Source organism: Budorcas taxicolor, chromosome 7 (assembly GCF_023091745.1).
Source record: "Budorcas taxicolor isolate Tak-1 chromosome 7, Takin1.1, whole genome shotgun sequence".
Lineage (NCBI taxonomy): Eukaryota > Metazoa > Chordata > Mammalia > Artiodactyla > Bovidae > Budorcas > Budorcas taxicolor.
Genome location: NC_068916.1, coordinates 10,845,845 through 10,866,575, shown reverse-complemented (window position 1 = coordinate 10,866,575; position 20,731 = coordinate 10,845,845). Strand labels below are relative to the sequence as shown.

Below are 20,731 nucleotides of genomic sequence, written 5' to 3'. Positions count from 1 at the left end.
CATACTCATCACCTGGACAGCACCTGAAACACTGTCATTATTCAACTTCTATTACCCAAATGAATTGAAAAATTTCTCATTAAATATTTGGAATATATGATAGCCTGCAAAAAATAAAAATAAAAAAATCTACACGTGAGACAACCTTGTGAGTTTGAGCTGACATAGGGAATTCCATAAAGGGGAAAATCCATTAGAAACATACTGAACTTAGGCAAAAAATATTAAATGTACTTAAGTAAAATATAAACAACAGTTTTTCAACAATGTGAGCATTGTCTGTTTTTGTAAAAATAGACATGTTATTTTCTCCTTTCCAGTAGTCATCTCCACCACATGAGACCAATAAACCTGACAAATGTTTCAGAATTTCTTCTTCTAGGATTTTCAGAGGAATCAGAACTGCAGCCCCTTATATATGCGCTTTTCCTCTTCATGTACCTGATTACTGTATTTGGAAACCTGCTCATCATCCTGGCTGTCAGCTCGGACTCCCACGTCCACACCCTCATGTACTTCTTCCTCTCCAACCTGTCTTTTGTAGACATCTGCTTCACCTCCACCATCATCCCAAAGATGCTGTGGAACATTCAGACTCAGAGCCTAGTTATAACCTATGAAGGCTGCATCACCCAGATGTATTTTTTCACACTGTTTATAGTTTTGGATGACTTTCTCCTGACTGTGATGGCCTATGACCGGTTTGTGGCCATCTGTCACCCCCTGCACTACACAGTCATCATGAACGCCTGGCTCTGTGCACTGCTGGTTCTGGTGTCCTGGATCATCGGTATCTTGGATTCCTTCTTACAAACCTTAATGGTGTCAAGGCTGTCTTTCTGTGGAGTGGTGATAATCCCTCACTATTTCTGTGAACTCAAAGAGTTGGTTCAAGTTGCCTGCTCTGAGACCCTTCTTAATGACACCGTGCTGTATTTTTCAGCTGTCTTGCTGGGAGGTTCACCCTTAGCTGGTATTGTTTACTCTTACTCTAGGATAGTTTCCTGCATACGTGGAATTTCATCATCTCAGGGGAAGTATAAGGCATTTTCCACCTGTGCATCTCACCTCTCAGTGGTCTCTTTATTTTATTGTACATGCTTAGGAGTGTATATTTATCCTGCTAATGCCCATAGCTCACACTCAAGTGCAACGGCCTCAGTAATGTACACTGTGGTCACACCCATGCTGAACCCCTTCATCTATAGTCTGAGGAACAAAGACATAAAGAAGGCTCTGAAAGCATTCTTTAGGACTGCAGCTATAAAAAGAATCCAATCATTCTGAGCTGAAGGAGGCAGCATGATTGAAAGTTTTAAAGACTGAATGAACCAGTGAATATGCTTATAACTTTTATGGTTTCTTTTTGAAAAATTACGGTTTGAATCTTCTGTTTTCAGAGAGTAGGGGAAACCTTCCTCTCAAACTAATTATGACAATACTTTGGTAAAATTAAAGGTTATAAACAAAACAATTATATTGTCTCTCTATCTGACTCCTCCAAAAATTGGAAATTCTTAGGTTTCCAGTAAATTTACTAAATGAGTTCGGAAGGTTATCTCATGGTTACAAAAATCTCAAGAAATTTTTGAGACCTTAAAAAGTGGCAAATTCACCTAGATTTGTTAGGCAAAATCTGTGATAAGCCATTGGTGTTAGTTTCCCAGCCTTGTTTTATGTTAAAAGTTCAATCTGAGACTCTATAAATGTTTCAGCAAAATAAAAAGTCTATAATCAATTATGGTTATATAAATCATCAGACCAAAATTAGTGAGAACAGACCTATTTTGCAAACAAAACTAGCCTTAATTTGGTTATATGTGATAAAAATGAGGGTAACTTTAGGGAGAAAAAATATTTCAAAAAATGTTAAATCCCAATTTGTTAATGGAAGTCTGCATCTAGTAAGACTCTGACCTAATGCTTTTGTCAAAATATAAAAGAAAACCTGAAGCTTGAAATAAACATGTAGTTCTGTACTATGAGTCAGAGGCTACATCATAGTCTGCTGACACCCCTCACCCCTTCCAGGCTGATTCCCTGGCTGCTGGAGCTGAACTCCGGCAGTTGGCCCTGAGAAAATTTACTTAAAAAAAAATTATAGTCATATTCAGGTCATTGTGATATTACTAGATGGGATCCCCTCATCAGGCCAATTAATAATGTCTACTCTGATTCTGGCCATAAATTTGAGCTTTTTTCTATAACTCAAGCTCAATCAGAGCAACAAGAAAAGTTTCAACAAAGGAGGAAAAATCTCCAACAATTATGGGATGGATTTATGTAGATAACACCAGGCTATGGTAATTTAGGCTTAAAGTCTCCTCTGTGTTGGAAACAATTAAATCATACTAAGGATGATCAATCTAGCAACACTAGAAAACTGGGCTATGTATCTTATAGGCAGTGCTAATATTGCAGCCATGAAATTAAAAGATGCTTACTCCTTGGAAGAAAAGTTATGACCAACCTAGATAGTATATTCAAAAGCAGAGACATTACTTTGCCAACTAAGGTCCGTCTAGTCAAGGCTATGGTTTTTCCTGTGGTCATGTATGGATGTGAGAGTTGGACTGTGAAGAAGGCTCAGTGCCGAAGAATTGATGCTTTTGAACTGTGGTGCTGGAGAAGACTCTTGAGAGTCCCTTGGACTGCAAGGAGATCCAACCAGTCCATTCTGAAGGAGATCAGCCCTGGGATTTCTTTGGAAGGAATGATGCTAAAGCTGAAACTCCAGTACTTTGGCCACCTCATGTGAAGAGTTGACTCATTGGAAAAGACTCTGATGCTGGGAGGGATTGGGGGCAGGAGGAGAAGGGGATGACAGAGGATGAGATGGCTAGATGGCATCACTGACTCAATGGACGTGAGTCTAAGTGAACTCCAGGAGTTGGTGATGGACAGGGAGGCCTGGCGTGCTGCAATTCATGGGGTCGCAAAGAGTCGGACACGACTGAACGACTGAACTGAACTGAACTGAATATATATTTTCCCTGGAAGATAGATTCTACAGAGCAGACTAAGTCAGATGACCTGAGATATACTGGGCTACATCTAATGGAAGCTCTTAAGTCTTACTTGTGCCTTTACTAATACTGCTGGCTATGTTATTTGTATTTCACCTGTTTTATAAAATTGCTGTTTCTTACACTGTCAAATGTGTGTCTGAGGCCTCTAATAGAATAATATATAGTCCCATATGAGATCAATGATGCTAACAGTGTAACTCTAGATATGGGAAGAAGCAACAAGAGGGAATATTTTCCTGGACCAAGAGGCTAGTAAGACAGGTGGTCCAGAGAATTTTGGATACTGTTTTATGACCTAGTCCAGTAACAGCACATTGAGTGGCCTGTCAAAAAATCTTTGCCAAACCTGCGAATGGACATTCTCGGCACCATAGGATAAAATGGTCATGAGATGCTCCCCTCAAAATCATGGTCAAGTTTATGAACAAAAAGGGGCTCTGCCAACTGAAGACTGACACTTGCCATCTGCATCTACAAAGATCAAATCATGGCCACTGCAACTGCTGACTTTCAACGACCCTGAAAGTAGTTCAGGGTGAAAATCAGGAATGAGGAACTCTGTGCTCTGGGAAAAACCGGCAGAACAGGCCTTCAGATAGTTAGATCTTTTCAGGAAAAGATTTTATGAGGCCCGATTCTTGCATCTTCTCATACCTAGAGAAACTGACTTCATTTATGGTGAAATCTGCTTTGGCTATTAAGGAAAAGTTTACAATTAAAAAGTCAAAATAGAGTAGCTATGGTTCAGATATCCTGGGAAATAACTAGGTGATGCTATGGGTGTACTTTCAGATTAGACCTTGTTTTGCTAAATACTTGAGTTTTCTGAGTCGTGTCAGGCTTCGATGCCACCATTCTCAAAACAATGTCTGCTGGAAGCTAGTAACAGCAACCTTACTTTTTATAAAAGTAGGCAACTGGCTACCTGGCTACAAGTCTCCCTGAAGTGCCAGGTCCAGACTGGGTTTCAGGCCTATTCTTTTATTTTATTTTATTATTTTTTTTAATTTTTATATTTTTATTTTATTTTTAGATTTTTATTTTCACGCCTATTCTTTTAAAAGAAATGAGATTTATTTTGTCTACTAAATTCCAGTTATCACTCCTCCAACTACTTCTAATTGGGTCTGTTATACCAAAATGGCAAACCAAAGGATTGAGATTTTAATCATACAAGACTCAGATCTAGAACTTGGAACTCAGAAATACTTCCAATTCAGTGTCTATATTCCAAGCTGCAGCAGTCCTATGCTCCATTTTGACAGGAAGTTATCACAGTCATAGCTGCCTAGTTCCCTAAATTAAAACTGAGCAGGACTCTGTGGGGCTCTGGAGTAGAAATCTGTTCTGTGTTCTCCATTTCTTGTCTGTAGGATATAGGCTTCATTCAGCCTACTTGACCTTCCCTGAGTTCCAAAGTGTGGATTCAAACAATTGCTAATCAGGGAAGGGAGGGGATACAGAAACAGGAGAAACAATCAAAGGTTGGTACAGCCTCCAGACCGAGTCCTGGTTCCTACTCAAAGAAATATGCATAACAATGTCTTTGAGCCCCCACCCAGGTGGAGGATGGTAACTTCAGACTGAGCACAAGATTCCTGGAGCACAGCTCTGTTGCCTCACCACCAACCAATCAAAAAGGGTCACAAACCCTGCAACTCTCACCCCAAATGTTGCCTTCTGTTTCTGGGGACCAGAGATGACCATCCTGTTAGGTCTCCTGTTTGGCCTCTGTCTGTTTCATCCCTGAGAGGGGCCAACAGTTTCAAACTAAATTGCTGTTATTATAAGGGTGAATGCTGGTTTCAGGCAAAAAAATACCTTGACTTAGATCTGGTAGAGAGAGACTTCTGCTCTGCTAGGCAGGCATACGCCCATGCACAGCAGGAAGAAGTTACAGAAGAAAGAGACCTCTGCCCCAATTCCCAAGAAGTATCTTGAGTATGAAGTCTCTCAGGGGGGAGTTTGTTAGGGGAAGCACGCTGATTGAAACTGCCCACCCTGGCCAGGCACCATAGTAACCATTTGCATGAGTTGCTTTATGACAGGAGATCCTGATAAGGAATAGGGAACTAATAAGCCACCATCAACGGAAGAGTTAGGGAAAGGTTGAAAGGAGACACCGTGTGTCCATCCACTTCCCAGAATCCCTTTTGCTAGCATTCATCTTGGCTGAGTGATGTGTGTGCCATGAGGAAAGACTGAATTAGATTGGCCAAAGACCACCTGGAAACTAATCCCATCACCATAAAACCTGAAACTGGGAGCCACGCATCAGAGCAGTTCTCCTGGGTTCCCTTACCCTACTGCTCTCCACTCGGGTGCCCTTTCCCAATAAAATCTCTTGCTTTGTCAGCACATGTGTCTCCTTGGACAATTCATTTCCAAGTGTTAAACAAGAGCCCAGTTTTGGGCCCTGGAAGGGGTCCACCTTCCTGCAACAATTTCCTTTAGGGTGGACTGGTTGGATTTCCTTGCAGTCCAAGGGACTCTCAGAGTTTTCTCCAGCACCACAATTCAAAAGCATCTATTCTTTCATGCTCAGTCTTCTTTATTATGGTCCAACTCTCATATCTGTACATAACTACTGCAAAAACCATAGCTTTGGCTATATGGACATTTGTTGGCAAAGTGATGTCTCTTCTTTCTAATATACTGTCTAGGTTTGTCATAGCTTTTCTTCCCAGGAGCAACTGTCTTTTAATTTCGTGTCTCCAGTCAATATCCACAATAATTTTGGGGTCCAAGAAAATAAAATAGGTCACTGTTTCTACTTTTCTCACATTTATTAGCCATGAAGTTGAAAGGGTAACAGGTAGGAAGGCTAGGTGCCCCCAAGTGGAGGAAATAAATGGCAAGTGGCAGATTTTTGTCCCCTTCTCTATACAAAATTAAAAGGAGGTTTCTTTTAAATTCTTTGTTGTTATGATAACACCTGGTTCCCCCTAAACTTAACTTTTCTCAAACCTAGAGCTAACCAATGCTTTTTTCTTATGGAAATGTTTTTCTTAAGCTATGTTAATGAACTATGTATTTGCCTTGGAATCTGCCTTTCTTCTAAAAGGTTCAGCCTAAGACTCAAACCTTGAACAGAAAATGGCCCAACAAACCAGTATGTCTTACTCATGGAAATGTTCTCTTAAGCTATGCTAATGAAGCTATGTATTTGTTTGGAAATCTGCCTTTCTTTAAGATTCATGTCAATTGTTTTATAGTGGGGATGATTCAATTTGTGCCAATGTTATCTCAAAATGCATGCTATCGGAGAACCGCCTGGTGCAACTCTTTCAGTTTTGAGGTGATTCTTTATTTGATTAACAACTTGCTAACAGATATATAACTCCTTGCTTAAAAAAATAGCAAGAGGGGCACTCTTTCTGCCCCCTTCTGATATCTATGTCAGAAGCTTCCTCTGTCTCTTTGATACTTTAATGAAACTTTGTTACACAAAAGCTTTGAGTGATCAAGCCTCGTCTCTGGCCCCGGATGGAAATCCTCTCCTCTGGAAGTCATGAGTCCTGGTGTAGCTCATGGCTCACAGCCAAACCTTTTAAAGTGATGGGACTGGATGCCATGATCTTAGTTTTTTGAATGTTGAGTTTTAAGCCAACTTTTTCACTCTCCTCTTTCATCCTAATCAAGAAGTTCTCTAGTTCCTCTTCACCTTCTGCCATTAGAGTGGTATCATCTGCATATCTGAGGTTGTTGACATTTTTCCCTGTAATCTTTATTCCAGCTTGGAATTCATCCTGCCCAGCATTTCACGTAATGTATTCTGCATATAAATAAGCAGGGTGACAATATACAGCCTTAAAGTACTCCTGTCTCAATTTTGAATCAGTCATTTGTTTCATGTAATATTCTCATTGTTGCTTCTTGATCTGCATATAGGTTTCTTGGGAGACAGGAATGGTGGTCTGGTTTTCTCATCTCTGAGAATTTCTCAGTTTGTTGTGATCCACACAGTCAAAGGTTTTATCATAATCAATGAAGCAGAAGAAGATATTTTTCTAGAATTCCTTTGCTTTTTCTATGATTCAGCGGTTGTTGGCAACCTGATCTCTGGTTCCTCTGCCTTTTCAAAATTCAGCTTTTATTTTTCCCTGGTTCAGGATCAGTTAAAAATTTGAGGTTTTACTCTCATTGTCCAGTAGGTGATGATATAGCAATTACAAATTTCTTCTGCCTGAACTGCCTCTCTTTATTGTTCTGCTCTTCCCACCTTCCATCACCTCTATCAGAGGTGTCATCCTGAGACTTAGTTATTGCTTCTTGTGTCTCTGGGATTGTTGGTACCTTGCTGCTGAGAGGGTGGCTGGCATGTTGCCTGGTATTCTGGGTGGGTAGATTTTCTGATGCACCCACAGTCTATGATGCCGTAAAGGTAGAGTGATGGTAGGTGGTGGAGCTGGGGTTAAGGTGCTATGGCATGTTCCTGGTGGCTCAGATGGTAAAGAATGCATCTGCAATGCAGGAGACCCAGGTTTGATCCCTAGGTAGGGAAGATCCCCCGGAGAAGGAAATGGCTACCTACTCCAGTATTCTTGCCTGGAGAATTCCATGGAAAGAGGAGCCTGGTGGCTATGGTCCATCAGGTCACAAACAGTCAAACAGACTGAAGTGACTTAGCATGCACACACATGACATGTTCAGTGTGGTAAGATTCAGCAACCATGGTCACTGCAGGTGTGGAAATAGGAGGAAGAGTCATGGAACCCTAGGTGACTATGGGGACGGGATCCCACGCCTCATGGCCACCTGTACTCACATCTAATTAGAGATGATGTAGGAGGCTCCCTACAGTGCATGAAATCCATGAACAAAATACTGAAATTAATTTCTTTATGGTAAAATATAAATGGTAGCATTTCAACAATGCAGTAATGCCAATTTATGTGAAAATTAGTCATGTTATTTTCCCTTTTTCTCATAGTCACCACCACCACATGGCACCAAGGAACCTAAGAGCAGTTTCTTAATTTCTTTTTATGGGATTTTCAGAGGAATCAGAACTGCAGACCCTCTTATTTATTATTTTTCTCTCCATGCACCTGATCAGTGTGTTTGGAAACGTACTCATTATCATTGCTGTCCAGTCAGACCCCCACCTCCACATCCCCGTGTGCTTCTTCCTCTCCAAACTGTCCTTTGTAGACATCTGTTACACCTCCACCACCATCCCAAAGATGCTGTGGAGCATCCAGACATGGAGCAAAGTTACTTTTTGCTGGACTGGATATCTTTCTCCTGACACTGATGGCTTTTAATCCATATGCGGCCATCTGTCACCCCCTGCACTACACAGTCATCATGACTACCCGGCTGTATAGACTGCTGGTGCTGGTGTCCTGGGTCATCAGTGTCCTGCATTCCTTGTTAGAAAACTTAATGGTATTGTGACTGACCTTCTGTAACGTCTTAGAAATCTCACACTTTTTCTGTGAACTCAGTCAGATGATCCAACTTGCCAGTTCTGCCACCTTTATCAATAACGTGGTGATGTAATCTGTAGCTCTGTTTCTGGCTGATGGCTCCTTCATGTGTATCATTTACTCTTACTCTAAGGAAGTTTCCTTCATACACAGAATCTCATCAGCTCAGGGGAAGAATAAAGCATTTTTTACCTGTGCATCTCATCTCTCAGTTGTCTCCTTATTTTATTGTATAGGCTTAAGATATATCTTAGCTCTGCTGCTACTCACAGCTCAAACTCAAGTGCAACAACCTCAATGATGTACATTGTGGTCACACTTATGCTGAACCTCTTCATCTACAGTCTGAGAAATAGAAACCTAAAGAGGGGTCTAAACATGTTCTTTGGAAAGGTAAGTATAAAGGGTCCAGTTGTCCTAGGGCTTAAGGAGTACCTGTGATAGCAGAGCTCAAATTCTTAGCCAAATGTTGCCAATGTTTTGTCAGACTGTGAAGATAGAACGTACCTCTTCTATTTTTCTTGGAATTTATATTTTGATTTTGACCTCTTTATGTAATTTAGATAACTCACTCCTAAGTTTTGTTATATCTATGAGTGCTAAGTTTTTTTTTTTTTTTTTCCTTCCTAATTTCCCTTTGTGTGTTAATCACACAGTCGTGTCTGACTCTGAGGATCCCTGGACTGTAGCCCACCATGCTCCTCTGTCCATGGGATTCTCCCAGCAAGAACACTGGAGTCAGTTGCTATTTCCTTCTCCAGAGGATCTTCCCGACACAGGTATCAAACCCTCATTGTCAGACAGATTATTTACCACAGGGAAAGCCAACCTGATGAAGTATACTATAAGTTTTTCTGCCTTGTTATGTAATTATTATAAAGGGAATGCCCAAACATTCTGTTTCTTTACTTCTGAAGGCCATGCAAAAAAGGGATGCTATTAGAAAAGAAATGAAAACTGTAAAAATACTTGTATAGTCCAAAGAATACATTGAATGATAAGGGGTGTATGTATATGTGTGCATTATCTGTATATATTTTATTTAAAAAAGCACACTCACACACAAACATGTACGTACACACAGACCCATATGTATTACCATTTATTATATTGAGAATAACATTTAGAGAAAATGGAGAGTAATAAAATGAAAATAATGAATATCTTTATTAAAATGGAATTTAAGTAATGTAGAAATCTAGATAATAATATTTGAAATAGAATATAAGACCTTATCTTTGATGTGAATTACTTTTCCTATTATGTAACCAGTGTGTGCACACAGGCTTAGTCATGTCCTACTCTTTGTGACTTCAAAGACTGTAGCCTGCCACGCTTCTCTGTCCATGGAATTCTCAGGCAACAGTACTGGAATGGGTTGCCATTTTCTCTTCTAGGGGATCTTTCCAACCCAGAGATTGAACCCAAGTCTCCTGTGTCTTCTGCATTGGCAGGTGGATTCTTTACTGCTGTGCCACCTGGGAAGCCCATCAGTGAACCAGTAAATAAGACAAATATTTCAAACTGCTTCCAATTCTCTTCTTCAATGGGGTTGAAGTGGGGTTCCACTACAAAATACCTTTGTCCAGGGGAAACTAAGGAACTGAATTGAGCAGTCTTTCAGTAACACATTACTACACTAATGGCTTTAAAAATTAAAGCTCTAGAGATCACATGTGGATATTCCTTGCATTGGATTGAACAGAAGATATCTGGGAGAGCTGAGACTCACCTGGACATGCCAGGGAAGAAGGCATTATCTTCCTAGATCACTATCTAGGGGCACATTCATGCCTTGTCTTATGGTCCTTCCATTTTCAAAGCCAGAATCATAGCATCTTCAAATCTATCTCTGACACCACTTTTCCCTCTCTTTTTCACATATAGAAAACCATTGCCATTACTCATACCAATGAGCATAATTCAAGTTAATCTTCTCATCATAAGGATACTAATTTGCTAATTTATTTTATCATTTACCTTTATTTTTCTTTCAGTTCAGTTCAGTTCAGTTCAGTCACTCAGTCGTGTCTGACTTGATGTAAGTTAAACCATTCAAAATTCGTGAGAATGGCATTGAAACATGTGTAATATCATATAAGAAATGAATCGCCAGTCTAGGTTTGATGCAGGGTACAGGATGTTTGGGGCTGGTGCACTGGGATGACCCAGAGGGATGGTATGGGGAGGGAGGTGGGTGGGGGGTTCAAGACTGGGAACATGTGAACATGTGGCGGATTCATGTTGATGTATGGCAAAACCAATACAATATTGTAAAGTTAAAAAAAAAAAAAAGAAAGAAAGAAAATTAAAAAAAATTTAAGCAGAATATTAAATGTCTGAGTCTCATTTCTAAAATGAGGACTGGAAGATATGCTATACTATTGATACTTCACAGAATAAGTTTCTCTAAATTTAAACAGACAATCCATACAATGTGCTAAGATGGGTTAAAATATTTTATAATGAGGGGATAAATGATAACTATTTACTTCAGATATAAGTATGGAATTCTTAATGGTTTAAACTGAGCTTCCCAGGTGGTGCAATGGTGAAGAATCTGCCTGCTAATGCAGCAGACACAAGAGACATGAATTTGATCCCTGGGTTGGGAAGATCACCTAGAGTAGGGAATGGCAACCCACTCCAATATTCTTGCCTGGAAAATTCCATGGTCAGAGAAGCCCAGTGAGCTACAGTTCGTGGGTTCTCAAAGATGACACACACTGAGTGACTGAGCACACACACACGCACACACACACACACACACGTGAGAAACCAAAGAGGGCACTGCTCAATGTTTTGCATTAGAGAAACAAAGCAGTCCCTCTTATAAAGAAGGGAATAAAATTTTGATAAGAATATTATGGACTGTGTCCTTACAAAATGTCAATGTACTGACCAGCAAAGAGAACGATTCAAGACAGTTGCCTCAGTCTCACTTGTTGGAGAAAACTCGAAGTTGGGGTTGGGATAAGATGCTGGGAGTTTGGACTCTGGCAGGATTAGAGATAATGGAGAAGGATTAATAAAAACTGAATTTGCCTGGATTATAATTTGGTCTCCTGGGACCAGAGAATGATTAGGAAAAACAACAACAACAACAACAAAACAACTTTTTGTCCAGACCAAGTCCCACAAGGAATTCATGTGCCTGTAGGTCATTTATCAAGAGGGAAATGTACCTAATAAGCACATGTAGAGAGTTGTAAATGCCTCCTCTGCGGCATCCCTGAGCTTGTACAGCCTGGGCGTGGAGTAGACTAACTGTTGCATTTGGAGTCCTAAGTTTGAGTAAAGAACCAATGCTTGACCCCTCCTTCCTGCTCTTTCATCTGAAGACAGAGCTTCAGTCTCCATCATCATCCACCCAGAAGGGATTCAGACTTCCATAAGGAGCCCTCTGTTCATAGTCCCATGCAGGTGAGTCTGAGACCTCAAAAGATACTGCTAAAAATGTTAAGATAAAATGAAATCCAAAGAATTTACATTAGAAACAACTCATCCTAACTCAGAGCAGAGACCACTATGGCTGTTTGCTTGGTTGATTGAAATATCGATATATTTTATGATGCTAGAAAGAAAAGTGGACATTGAATTCAATAACAATGTTCAGTGGAATGGAATGGAAGCCCAAAGAGAAGAGGGATGAGAGGCATAAAGTGTTTCTAGTAAAAGTAGAACTTATACCCAATATTTTATTAACTAATTGGGGTGAAAGATATTGTGCATGTGTGCTTTCTAAGTTGGTTCAGTTTTGTTCAACTCTTTATAGTCCTATGGATTGCAGACCACCAGGCTCCTCAGTCCATGGGATTTTCCAGGCAAGAATACTGGAGTGGGTTGCCGTTTCCTCCTCCAAGGGATCTTCCTGACCCAGCGATCGAATCTGCATCTCTCACATTTCCTGCATTGGCAGGGAGGTTCTTTACTACTAGTGCCACCTGGGAATTCCTAAAGATATCAGGTATTAGCTTTGGAGTGATGTAGAAGGAATTGAAGGCATTCTTTTACGACTTTTATGGTGGGATTTTTTTTTCTCACCAACTGGTTATTTGCCATTTAGTTATTTTATTAGGTACAGATGAGTCTATATAAATTTTGAGTCTATGTAAATTTTGTGTGGTCAAATCTAGCAATCATTTATATTATGTTTTCTGCATTTCTAGTATATCAATACTACAAAAATATAAAAAAGTGAAGTTCAAATTCTGGCTCTAAGTGTGGATGACTTTGTCCCCCAGGGTACATCTAACAATGTCCAGAGTCTTTTATGACTGTGACATATTGAGGGCTCGATAAATGTCAGGGATGCTGTAAACATCCCACAATGCACAGGACAGACCCTCACCTCAAATAATGATCTGGTCCAGAATGTCAATTGTGCCAACTCCGGGGAACTCTGAATTAAAGAACATCTGTATTTTGAATATTTATTGCTATCTTCATTTTTTCCCTTAAAATGTTGTAACACTTTACATTTTCTGCCAGACAAGTCAGAGAGGACTCCTAGTTCAGAAGCACCTGAGAAATATATTTTCCACAGGAGAATGATATGAAAGAGATTCTGTGTTGCTTTCTCAAGTCATATACTGGATTAGAGTGAAACTTTGAGTATGTGGTCACAATTTTGATTTCTCTGTTATTATTATATACCCATATATTACATGTCACTTTTTCTATAGTAAATAGACTTTCAAATACTTTTTTTAAACAAATGATTGTTTTTCAATTGACTTTTGGGGCATATTCTTGACAAAAACAATTAAGAATATTTTAGTTAGATTGGCAGGTGAGTGGAAGGGAGATTACATACCAAAACATTCTATGAATATAATATATCATATTATTTTTATCTCTAGGTCACTGTCAATGTCATTAGTTCATATCAATGTCATATGTACTGTTATATGTACTGTTCAATTAATTGTCAATACTTCATTTGCTTTTATTACACTTGGTTCAGAATCTTACTATTTAACCTGGTTTCATTCTCTTTGTCATATTTTTACTTCCTAGCTTTTCAGTTTTCTAAATTACTTTTGGTACCAGTGCACATTTATTCACACACTTCATTAAAATGCAAGGGTGAGCAAAGCAGGTGAATTTCCTTCCTGTTTTGGGCCTTGCATTATGATTAGAAAGACAGAGTGCAATGAAAGAAACGTGTGTGCAATTCAGTGTCCTCAGATGACTAATACGAAGGATGTTACTCAGTGATAAGAGTAGAATTGTTACACTGTGGGTAGGCTTTATGTGGGTGGACCAAACAGATCATTAGTTGGATGAAGAGCAGAACTAGGACTAGAGTGTGCCCATAGGACTTACGGGAAAAGCGGTCAAAACACAAGCATAGCAAAGAGATGATGCCACAGATGAAAAGGGAGAATCCTGCCTTGCCTGCTGTCAGACCTATGAAACCAATTAGTCAAATAGGTATTAAGCAACCCCAGAAAAATAAGTATTGCTGCCTGATATTAAAGAAGATCAATATTCAATCCATATTTCATTATGCTTTCTATACATCCATTTGTGAAATGTTGGCTCAGTCCTTTTGTTCACTTTCTGTTGGGCTATCCAACCTGCAAATGTTTTGAATCATAAAGATATCACTATTTTATTATATGAATAAATATGTTTTTGATTTGTTATTATTTTTCCTGGACATCCAGGGGGAAAAGAAAAAAAAAAAACCAGCACATGAAATGTCACCAGAACCAAAGAAACCTCTTTACCACAGTCTCTCAGGAGACATTTGAGTTTGTTAGGTCTTTATTCCATCTTGAGTCCATTTCTCTCTTTTTCTACCCGCTCCCCAATCCCTCTCTGTCTCCTGATGTATACATATGCCTTAAAATTCAAGTTTTGAGACAAGACCAAATATATATATATATATATATATATATATAGAGAGAGAGAGAGGGAGAGAGAGAGAGAGAGATGCACATTCATTGAACAAATTTTTAATTTTATATTGGAGTAAAGCCAATTAACAATGTTGTGATAGTTTTCAGGTGAACAGCAAAGGGACTCAGCCACACTTATACATGTATCCATTCTCCCCCAAACTCCCCTTCCATCCAGACTGAGACATAACATTGAGCAGAGTTCCCTGTGTTATACAGCAGAACCCTGTTGCTTATCCACTTTAAATATAGCATTGTGTTCATGTCCATCCCAAACTCTCTAACTGTCCCTTCCCCTCATCTTTCCCCCTGGCAACCATAGGTTCACATTCAACTACTTTTTAATGATCTTTAATACAAGTGTAAAATGGCCATACCAAAACTGAATCCCAAGTATATTGGTACCAAGAATACTTACAAACTGGAATTTTTGGATACCACTTTACATAACCTGATCTTATCAATGGGAGTTGTATCAAACTCTAACTTAATCAAGGTAGTTGGGGATGAGGGGTGAAAAACATAGAAGTAATATAGCTTAGGTGGCCAGTGTCTACAGTGTGTGTGTGTGTGTGCCTGTGTGTGTGTGGTGCCTGGTGGAGTATGAGAAATCCTCACAGTGGTGACACTGCGTTCATATATTCCAAGGTGACTCCAAGAATCTGCCTGCAATACAGGAGACTTGGGTCCAGTCCCTGAGCTGGGAAGATCCCCTGCAGGAGGGCATGGAAACCCACTCCAGTATTCTTGACTGGAGAATCCCATGGCAGAGGAGCCTGGCGGGCTGCAGTCCATGGGATCACAAAGAGCTGGACATGACTGAAGCAGCTGAGCACAGCAAGGTCAACAAAAGGGATCCATTTAAACACATTGGACATCTCTGCAGCAAGTTCTAGTTACATGAGGTGGATGAAAGTCTTATGATTTGAAGTTTCAGCACCACCAGGGAGGTCACCTTGTTCCTCAGCATCCTCTGACACCATCTCTCCTCACTCCCTCTTGGCTTATGCCCTCCCCACATTGGTTTCATTTTTTCTCTTAAACTTGAACATTTTAAACAAACACTTTCCTCAGTGCATTTGCAGTGGCTATTCTCCTTGCCAAGCATACAGTTCACCTGATATGTTGATGGAGCCTACTCTTTCATTCTTGAATATAAAAAATAACATGCCTTCTCTACTCTTTCCCTAAAACCTTTCAGGTTTTTTCATAGCAGCAGTTACCATTCAAAAGTTATATATAACTTATAAGCTATATATATATATATATATACACACACACACATTCAATATATATTCACTTCTCTGGTGGCTCAGCAGTAAAGAACCCGCCTGCAATGCAGGAGACTCAGGAGACCGGGGTTCTATCTCTGGGTGGGGAAGAACCCCAAGAAGGGCATGGCAACCTAGTCCAATGTTCTTCCCCGGAAAACCTCATGGACAGAAGAGCCTGGCAGGCTACAGTGCAGGGAGTGGGAAAGAAGCCCCTGAGCACACACACGTACCCACACACACATACTCGCACACATATACGACTTGCTTATGTTTACTTTGTGACTGGATTCTTAGAGATTTTGTGTTTTAGAACCCTATACTCATTGCCAAGACATCACCGGGAACATGATCATTACTCAGTTCATAATCCCCAAATGAATGAAAGTATTTCTTATGTGGAAGAGATGACATCCTGGGGAAGAAGCAGCAAGTGGGACAACGTTGTCAGGTGCAGATAACACAAAAATTCCTTAAAGGGGAGCAAATCCATAAACAAAGCAGCACTTAGTTAAGCAAATATATTTAAATACAATTAGGCAAAATATAAATAATAGTTTTTCAATGATGTGAGCAATGTCTTTTTTTGTGAAAACTAGACATGATATTTTCCCCTTTCCTTTAGGTCACCTCCATCACATGGTACCAAGGAACCTAACACATGTTTCAGGTTTTCTTCTTCTGGGATTCTCAGAGGAAACAGAACTGCAGCCCATCATATTTGGGCTTTTCCTCTCCATGTACCTGATCACTGTGATTGGAAACCTGCTCATCATCCTGGCTGTCAGCTCAGACTCCCACCTCCACACCCCCATGTATTTCTTTCTCTCCAACCTGTCCTTTGTAGACATCTGCTTCACCTCCACGACCATCCCAAAGATGCTGTGGAACATCCAGACCCAGAACAAAGTTATCACCTATGAAGGTTGCATCACCCAGGTGTATTTTTTCGCACTGTTTGTAGGGTTGGATGACTTCCTCCTAACGGTGATGGCTTATGACCGATTTGTAGCCATCTGCCATCCCCTGCACTATGCAGTCATCATGAGTGCCCGGCTCTGTGGACTGCTGGTTCTTGTTTCCTGGGTCATCAATGTCCTACATTCCTTCTTGCAAACTTTAATGGTGTTGAGTTTGTCCTTCGGCAGAGAGGTGATAATCCCTCACTATTTCTGTGAACTGAAACAGTTGGTCCAGCTTGCCTGTTCTGACACCTTTCTTAATGACATGGTGATGTATTTTGCAACTGTTCTGCTGGGAGGTGCTCCCTTAGCTGGCATCCTTTACTCTTACTCGAGGATAGTGTCCTCCATATGTGAAATCTCATCAGCTCAGGGAAAGTATAAAGCATTTTCCACTTGTGCATCTCACCTCTCAGTTGTCTCCTTATTTTATTGTACATGTCTAGGAGTGTACCTTAGCTCTGCTGCTACCCAAAGCTCACACTCAAGTGCAACAGCCTCAGTGATGTACACTGTGGTCACACCCATGCTGAACCCCTTCATCTACAGTCTGAGGAACAAGGACATAAAGAGAGCTCTGAAAGCATTCTTTAGGAGGACAATGATTAAAACACCAGTTGTTCTAAGCTGAAGAAGGGACCATGACTGAGAGATTTAAAACCTCACAGGCAGAAATTGCAATTTTTGAGATCAGATTGTGGAAGCATACATTGCTCCTTCCTTTATTTCATGAAATTTCCATTTATTTGATCTCACCTCTTTCATACAATTTATGTAACTCATTTGATTAAGCTTAGTGATCTTCCTCTTATCCAAGAGTTATTTTAATAAAGAATAGTCATGAGTTGTACTGCTCCTATGCGGGGAAAACTACTGAAGACATTCATGACTATCTGTGTGTTTATAACAAGGAAAATTTCAGACCATTGATTTTGTGTTTGTGTACATCATTCCTTTGTATCATCACCTTAGCTGCTCTTGCTGATATTTTGGACTTTGACATACACTGTATCTTGCTAGTTTCACTGTATTTTATTTGCCTCTTTAGGATTCTATTCCTTATTCAGTTTTGTTCCACAGTACCTATCGTGTGTCCATGCTTTGCTCAGTCATGTCTCGTTGTGGCTTTTTGACTGTAGCCTGATGGGCTCCTCTGTTCATGGGATTCTCCAAGCAAGATAACTGGAATGAGTTGCCGTTTCCTCCTCCAGGGAATCTTCCTGACCCAGGGATCAAACGCCATATCTTAAGTCTTCTGCATTGGCAGGCAGGGGTTCTTTACCACTAGCATCAGCTGGGAAGCCCCTGAGGCATCAAGTTCAGTTCAGTTCAGTCGCTCAGTCATGTCTGACTCTTTGTGACCCCATGGACTGCAGCACTCCAGGCTTCCCTGTCTATCACCAACTCCCAGAGTTTACTCAAACTAATGTCCATTGAGTGGGGTGATGCCATCCAACCATCTCATCCTCTGTCGTCCCCTTCTCTTTCCACCTTCAATCTTTCCCAGCATCAGAGTCTTTTCAAATGAGTCAGTTCCTTACATCAGGTGGCCAAAGTATTGGAGTTTCAGCTTCAGTATCAGTCCTTCCAATGAATATTCAGGACTGATTTCCTTGAGGATGGACTTGTTGGATATCCTCGCTGTCCAAGGGTCTCTCAAGAGTCTTCTCCAAACCATAATTCAAAAACATCAATTCTTTGGCCCTCAGCCTTCTTCACAGTCCAACTCTCACATCCATACATGACTACTGGAAAAACCATAGCCTTGACTAGATGGACCTTTTGGCAAAGTAATGTCTCTGATTTTTAATATGCTGTCTAGGTTGGTCATAACTTTCCTTCCAAGGAGCAAGTGTCTTTTAATTTCATGGCTGCAGTCACCATCTGGAGTGATTTTGAAGCCCCCCAAAATAAAGGCTGTCATTGTTTCCACTGTTTCCCAATCTATTTTCCGTGAATTGATGGGACCAGATGTTATGAACTTCGCTTTCTGAATGTTGAGTTTCAAGCCAACTTTTTCACTCTCCTCTTTCACTTTCATCAAGAGGCTCTTTAGTTCTTCTACACTTTCTGCTGTAAGGGTAGTGTCATCTGCATATCTGAGGTTATTGATATTTCTCCAAACAATCTTGATTACAGCTTGTGCTTCATCCGGCCCAGCATTTCTTATGATGTACTCTGCATATAAGTTAAATATACAGCCTTGCCGCATTCCTTTCCCTATTTGGACCAGTCTGTTGTTCCATGTCCAGTTCTAACTGTTGCTTCTTGACCGGCACACAGATTCTCAAGATGCAGGTCAGGTCGTCTGGTATTCCAATCTCTTGAAAAATTTTCCACAGTTTGTTGTGATCCACACAAAGGCTTTGGCATGGTTTATAAAGCAGAAGTAGATGTTTTTCTGGAACTCTCTTGCTTTTTCAATGAACCAGCGGATGTTGGCAATTTGATCTCTGGTTCCTCTGCCTTTTCTAAATCCAACTTGGACATCTGGAAGTACAAGAAATAGATGGACAACATGAAAATGGAATCTTTTGCAAAGTAACATTAAGTGTATTTAAACATTCTTTTTTTATATCACACATATCTATTATATTGAATGATTCATTTAAACTTATGTTCTCTTGGAAACTTTACCTGAAGACATGTATATGATAATCTGTTTGAACTGTTGAATATAACTGACATGTGTGATACTAAAAAAAAGTTTAAATACCCTTAATGTTACTTTGAGTTTTTCTAATATAAATGTATTTATTTTAATTGGAGGTTAATTACTTTACAATATTGTATTGGTTTTGCCATACATCAACATGAATCCACCACAGGTATACACGTGTTCCCCATCCTGAACCCCCCTTCTTCCTCCCTCCCCATACCATCCCTTCAGGTAATCTCAGTGCACCAGCCCCAAGCATCCAGTATCATGCATCAAACCTGGACTGGCGATTCATTTCATATATGATATTATACATGTTTCAATGGCATTCTCCCAAATCATCTCACCCTCTCCCTCTCCCACAGAGCCTGTAAGACTGTTCTACACATCTGTGTCTCTTTTGCTGTCTCGCATACAGGGTTATCATTACCATCTTCCTAAATTCCATATATATGCATTAGTATACTGTATTGGTAGTTTTCTTTCTGGCTTACTTCACTCTGTATAATAGGCTCCAGTTTCATCCACCTCATTAGAACTGATTCAAATGTATTCTTTTTAATGGCTGAGCAATACTCCATTGTGTATATGTACCACAGCTTTCTTATCCATTCATCTGTTGATAGACATCTAGGTTGCTTCCATGTCCTGGCTATTAGGGGCTCAGCAGGCTGAAGGATTCAGGTTAGAACTTTCATGTTTTTCTATCTTTGTTCAGTAGGTGGCTACATGATATAGCTTTTTTTTTTTTTTTTTCAATTCTATCTGAGCTGCATATAGTTATGAATCTGCACTTTAGACCCTCCATGGCCTCTGTCAGAGGAGTTACTTTGTGCCCTAGCTATTGCTTCTTGTGCCTCTGGAGTATGGTACCTTGCTGTTGTCAGTGCTTCTGGCATGCTGCTTGGGATGCTGGGTGGGTAGTTTTCTGATATGCTTGTGATGATTTTCTGTGTAGCTTCTCTGAGATCTCCTGAGTCACAGCTTCTGCTGCCATATGGGGCAGGATGATGGTAGCTGGTGGAGCTGGGGTGGTAGGGGTGCTGTAGCATGTCCAGTGTGATAAGGTTTGCCAGCTGTAACACTGCAGATATGGAGGTGGGAGCAGGAGACACAGGGTCATGGACACCTAGGTAGCTGGGGGCGGGGGGTTGGGGTCCCATGCCCCACTGCCACCTCTGCTCCTCCCTATGCTGCAGGCACCCGACACTGGTATGCCAGAGTTGGTGCCACCTCTCCTGCTGCTTCTACCTTCCTTGGGGTTGAATTTATAAAACACCAAGAGGAAACACAGCCAGTAAGCTCTGGGACTGAATCCGTAAGACACCTAAAAGAGGACAAAGCCAGGAAGCTTTGTGATGTTGGTTTTAGTAGTATCTTTTCTAGATATATATCTCCTCAGGCAAGGGAAACAAAATCAAGAGTAAATAATATTACTGTATCATACTATGAAAACATTGTATAGAAAAGGA

General features: G+C 40.3%; 1 protein-coding gene and 1 pseudogene across 1 annotated transcript; both read left to right on the top strand.

The window, feature by feature from the left end:
- The first annotated feature begins 435 nt into the window (after positions 1 to 435).
- Positions 436 to 8,429, top strand: LOC128050453 (olfactory receptor 7A10-like). The gene is made up of 3 exons (XM_052642707.1): positions 436 to 790; positions 1,076 to 1,242; positions 8,184 to 8,429. Exons 1-3 carry the CDS (start codon positions 436 to 438, stop codon positions 8,427 to 8,429), a joined length of 768 nt encoding a protein of 255 aa, XP_052498667.1.
- Positions 8,430 to 16,376: 7,947 nt separating this feature from the next.
- Positions 16,377 to 17,205, top strand: LOC128051546 (olfactory receptor 7A17-like; annotated as a pseudogene).
- Positions 17,206 to 20,731: the final 3,526 nt, after the last annotated feature.

Excerpts from the sequence above, each read along its gene's own strand:
- LOC128050453 (XM_052642707.1), top strand. The coding sequence starts at position 436 with ATGTACCTGATTACTGTATTTGGAAACCTGCTCATCATCCTGGCTGTC. Across the intron at positions 791-1,075 it reads TCTGGTGTCCTGGATCATCG|TGGTCTCTTTATTTTATTGT; the intron begins GTATCTTGGATT and ends CTCACCTCTCAG. Across the intron at positions 1,243-8,183 it reads ACATAAAGAAGGCTCTGAAA|ACATCTGTTACACCTCCACC; the intron begins GCATTCTTTAGG and ends TGTCCTTTGTAG.